The 4989-nt window shown below is 37.2% G+C and overlaps 1 protein-coding gene across 1 annotated transcript; it reads right to left on the bottom strand.

Moving 5' to 3' along the window:
* Window positions 1-1938: 1938 nt before the first annotated feature.
* npbwr2b (neuropeptides B/W receptor 2b) lies at window positions 1939-3774 on the bottom strand. Its single transcript, XM_027021634.2, has 2 exons — window positions 3706-3774; window positions 1939-3378 (listed from the first exon to the last, which is right to left on the bottom strand). The coding sequence occupies exon 2, from the start codon at window positions 3250-3252 to the stop codon at window positions 2239-2241; it is 1014 nt and encodes a 337-aa protein (XP_026877435.1). The 5' UTR covers window positions 3253-3378; window positions 3706-3774; the 3' UTR covers window positions 1939-2238.
* Window positions 3775-4989: the final 1215 nt, after the last annotated feature.

Genomic DNA, 4989 nt, shown 5'->3' with positions numbered 1-4989 from the left:
TTTTAATAATTCTGAGTACTGGAGATTCAGTACTTTGTGATCTAAGGAGGCATGATAGTGAGTAAATAGAAAAATAGAGCCCCTTATATGTTTTTCATATATTTCATATGCCCTTCTGGTTCTTGTAACCATGAAATCACTGCAGCTTGTTTAGACTCTTTCTAGAACATCCAGCTAGCAGTGTATTACTATCACACCATTCCAAGCTTGAGGAAATAAAAGCGTGACCCTTTTGGCATCACGTATGAATGGTGAATTTCTTAGCTTTGCAATATTTGAAAGAAGGCTATCGTAGTAATATTACCTACATATGTATCAAAGGATAGATTTTGTTTAACACTGTTGTTCCTTGTGCAACAGGAAAGCTGCCAAAATTTGGCATTAATTCTGGTAGTTTGTTTCTAGCATCTTTAGGACCAAGAAAGACTCCTGTTTTTTTCTGGGTTTAGTAGGAGGAAGTTACATGATATCCTGTATGCAGTCCTCAATCCTTTTAAATTGAAGTTTATCATTTAGACTCTGATACACACAATATATAATCATCTCAGCAGTGAGAACAAATGCAATGTTTACAAAATAACACCATCAACAGTGTTATTTGTAAAATATAAAGACTAGAGGTCAAAGCATTGAAGGATGCCATATTTTACTTTTGTCTGGATGGATGCTTCACTGTTTGCATTCACAAACTGATAGCATTCAGTGAGCTAGGACCTATACTAACAAAGGGCTTTTCCTATGAACAAAATAATGGTCTCTAGCCTGCTTAGTACAATATGTTGTGTCAAATGCTACAAGCAGGTCAAGCAGAACCAAAGATATGTAACCTTAATCAGAGTATAGTAAAAATTTACCTGTCAACCTTTACCGAAAGATGTCTCGGTACCAAAATATGGCCAAAATCCCAACTAATTTTTTTAATCATGTGATTCTTATGAAAGTACAAGCTTAGCTACTGTGCTACAGCTGTCTCCCAAAATCTTAGATAGAAACACTCAATTAGAAATGGGTCTATAATTTGAATGCTCAGAGGTGTTGAGACTATAGACTTGTTTAGCCTGACTATAGACTTGTTTAGCCTGACCTTAAAAAGTGTAACACAACTTCTCATTTTGTGCCACAATAATGACTGCTCTGTGGCCTCAACTGTGTTAATGTTAATAGTGTGAGGTGCTTTGACACATTACAAGAATAACTCTTGTTGATTTAGAATTTTACTGTAAATTTGTATTTTGAATTTCCCTCCTCTAAGTGAAATTCAGTTGCTCCTAGGATATAAAGTGTAAAGTGTACATATATACCTGCATGCTATAAAATGCAACATGCGTATAGTTAAAGGGTCTCTACAAAGATTTAAAGCCTTTCATGAATTGTGAACTATTTAAAAATGAAATGTAATATTTATTTACTTATTATCTACGCAATAATCCAAATGAAACCGAATAGTTTTTTAATCAATTTTATTTACAACATAAATCTCAAAGCCAAGTATTTGTATGCTTCACTTTCTGAAAGTCCGCTAAATTATTATCCACTCAGTTATATCTGCCATGTCAAGTTTTTAAATTATTCCAGTGTTTCCAAGTATTTTGATAAAGACAGTTCCAAGTATTTAGTAATTATCCTTCCCATAATTTGAAGGGAATGTATATTTGTCAAACATGATGCAACATCGTCTATTTACTGAGACAACACTTGGCAGCAAATGATTTGTTTTGACAAGCAGGCCTGTACAAAAAAAAAAAAAAAAAAAAAAAAAAAAAAAAAAGAATTTTATATATATATATATATATATATATATATATATATATATATATATATATATATATATAAAATTCTATATATAATTCTCTCTCTCTCTCTCTCTCTCTCTCTCTCTCTCTCTCTCTCTATATATATATATATATATATATATAGTCACGGGAACATCTCCCCTCTTCTAATAAACAAAAAGGGCTGACGACTGCGTATTTTGTTCAGATAATATGTTACAGCTTTATAGTATGTTGATGTAATACTTGTAGCTTAATTGCTGTGGATACGTTATTAAATACCCTTTTAGCGGGAGATGTTCACTTCATTGGCACAAGAGGGAGACAAATGCTCATGTTAGATTTAAGCGACCTAGACGTTCTCCAATTTTGACGTGCATATCCTGAGACTGCGTTACACATCCAGCCATGAAATATTACTTTCGAAGACACAGACCCGCAACAATCTTCCATAAAGCTGGTACATTTAAGCAGTCCGACATTCTAACATCTTCTTAAAGGCTTTTCTGAAGCTGTCGTCCAAGAAGGCATAGAGGAACGGATTTAGGCAGGAGTTCGCGTAGCTCAGGCTTGTGATGAAGTAAGAAATTCCAATCAGAAGCGGTGTAATTCGTAGATCCGTGGTTAGAGCTACGATGGTGCTGAGGTGGAACGGGGTCCAACAGAACAGACAAACGGCAAGAACTATAAACACCATTACGGTCACTTTCTTTTTAGCTTTGTCCAGTGCCTTTGCGTTGCTGTTCAACCTCATGTTTCGCAGTTTGTACAACATCATAGTGTAGAGTATGCAAATCGTGGATACGGGAATAGCAAAGCCCAGTATGAGGGTGTAAATCCGGCTTGCCTTGAACCATGAACCTTCGGGGCTGGGGAAACTTAAAACACAACTTTTTCGCGCAGAATCTTCTGGGCTAATGTAGACTCCTGCGAACACCGTGAAGGGTACCACGATAAGAATTACCAGCACCCAAACGCACAGACTTACGATCTTGGCAGCCCTGTAAGTGCGATACGGCATGCGCTTCGAGCGCACTGTAGCCAGAACTACCAGGTATCGGTCAATGCTCATAACAGTTAGAAAATATATACTTGAGAAAATATTGTAGTGGTCAATACTTAAGATAATTTTGCAAAGCACTTCACCAAAAGGCCAGTAGTGTAAAAGATGCTCAGCAATGTTGATGGGTAAAACTAACGTGAAGAGATCATCAGCAATTGCCAAGTTCAAAATAAACATGTTAGTGACAGTCTTCATTTTGGGCGCTTTCAGTATTACATAAATTACCGCTGTGTTGCCAGTCAGTCCCACTGCACATATGATGGAGTAAATAACTGGGAGTACCACATACAGATCTGCATTAAAGTCCGAAGGCGGGGTACAATTTAAATCAGTCCGGTTAAGAGAACCGTAGTAATAAAAGTCCACGCTCAAGTTGCATTGTGGGTTCGTGTTGGTGGGGTTTGAAATGTTACCCATATTGTAAAAAATATGCCTTCAGATGTTTACTTCTTTACTTCATTAAATCTCGCTGCTGTCTCTCAAATCTGTGCCTCGAATTTTAAGGGTTTGAGGTCGTTAATGTATCACTGCGCATGACGAAACCTGGAAGAAACAAGCGAAAGCCATCAATTGCCTCGCAAACATTGCAATGTAATAAAGTTACTGGGCTGGATTTCACTTTGGTAACCTAAACTATTTAATTTCACAGAACATTCAGAAAATAAATTTTGCAAAACGCAAAATGTGCATTTCCAACCACAGCGCATCTCAACATATTTCATATATATTAACAAACACTTATTTAAAAACAAACCCAGTCGGCTCGTACTTTTGATTGACTTTTTCTTATAATCAAAGCGAGGCATAAACACGCTAAATCAATTCGCATTATGTTACGAATGGCTTTTTAGTTAAAACTACGTTTCTTACCGTTTAAGACAGACTTTTGCGTGCGCGCCGTCCCTGTTCTACAGGCAGGCAGCGCGTCTTCTTCTCTTCCAAGCAACTTGAAGAATGAAGCGCAACTAGGTTACGTCACTACCGTCGGCACGTTTTCTCTCTTCTGGATGCTTACCGTGTATTTCCCTTTTTTTTTCAGAATTATGATTCACCTAGGGTACGTGAATATAGGTTTTTTAAACGGGACTCACGCTTGCGTATTTAATGGACCAGACGCATTAAAATGTAATAAGGATCATAGTGCTAAAGATCAGCATTTTTTTCTACAGTTTTGCATTTAATCCAGTTTTTCATATCTGAAGCATATCTAAGTTCTGATATCTAAATTCATGAACACAGTATAATGAAACACATAGACAGGTTTAAAGATGGTGGACTCTCATCTGGTAAGTTTGGCAATTTATTACTAACTCATTCATTTTTTTCTATAGAAAAAGTCTTATATGGTCATTAGATAATTTAAGAGCCTAGTAGTTTTCATTAAGTAATGAATATAATTCATGTTGAGCCCTGTCAAGATATAATGGAACTACACGTTCATTACTATCCCAGTCATGTCTAAGAGGACATTTTGTTCAGATGTAAATACGTTAGGCGGCTGTAAACTTCTAGAAAAACTGAAGACTTAGAAGCAATAGTGCTATTAATACACCCAGTGCATGCAAGAGCACATATGGACAAGCACTGCTATTTTGCCCTTGAAGAACTCAATTAAAAGTCACAGTTTAGAACTGCAGGTGTCACGGAACTCAGAGCTCGCCTCCCGCGAGGCACGTGGCCAGCCACGTGCAGTGGGAGGATCTTCGTTAGGGGCCACGACTCCACACACCTGCGCCTCGTTTCATCTGTGTATTTAAAGCCACGTCAGGGTGTGCAGCGTCGTTGGTCATTGTTAACGTAACGTGTGAATGTGGTGTTGGCTTCAATGGTGATGTTAAGCGTTATATTCGTTTTTGTTAAGTGTATACGTGTTTATCGTCTGTTCTTAGTGTTAACCGTTTCTTGTTTGTATTAATCGTGTGTGATTCTTGTGAGTGCCGTTAGTGTTCAATGTTAATAAATGTACGTCCCAGACGTTGGAGTCTTAGCATCCTTCCCCTGTAACGTGGGGCGGGCCGTTACAGCAGGCAGGTGTTATCTTTACACATTGGCTTGACCGTATGGTATCAAAAATGTTTGGATTTCATTCGTGTCACTGATTAATTGCTTTTATTTATTTTCCTAAAAGTTAAACCTTTTTCATTTAGTCTTGTT

This window comes from Electrophorus electricus, chromosome 24 (assembly GCF_013358815.1).
Source record: "Electrophorus electricus isolate fEleEle1 chromosome 24, fEleEle1.pri, whole genome shotgun sequence".
NCBI lineage: Eukaryota > Metazoa > Chordata > Actinopteri > Gymnotiformes > Gymnotidae > Electrophorus > Electrophorus electricus.
The sequence above is the reverse complement of the archived record's forward strand: the minus strand, read 5'-3'. Positions and strand labels throughout refer to the sequence as shown.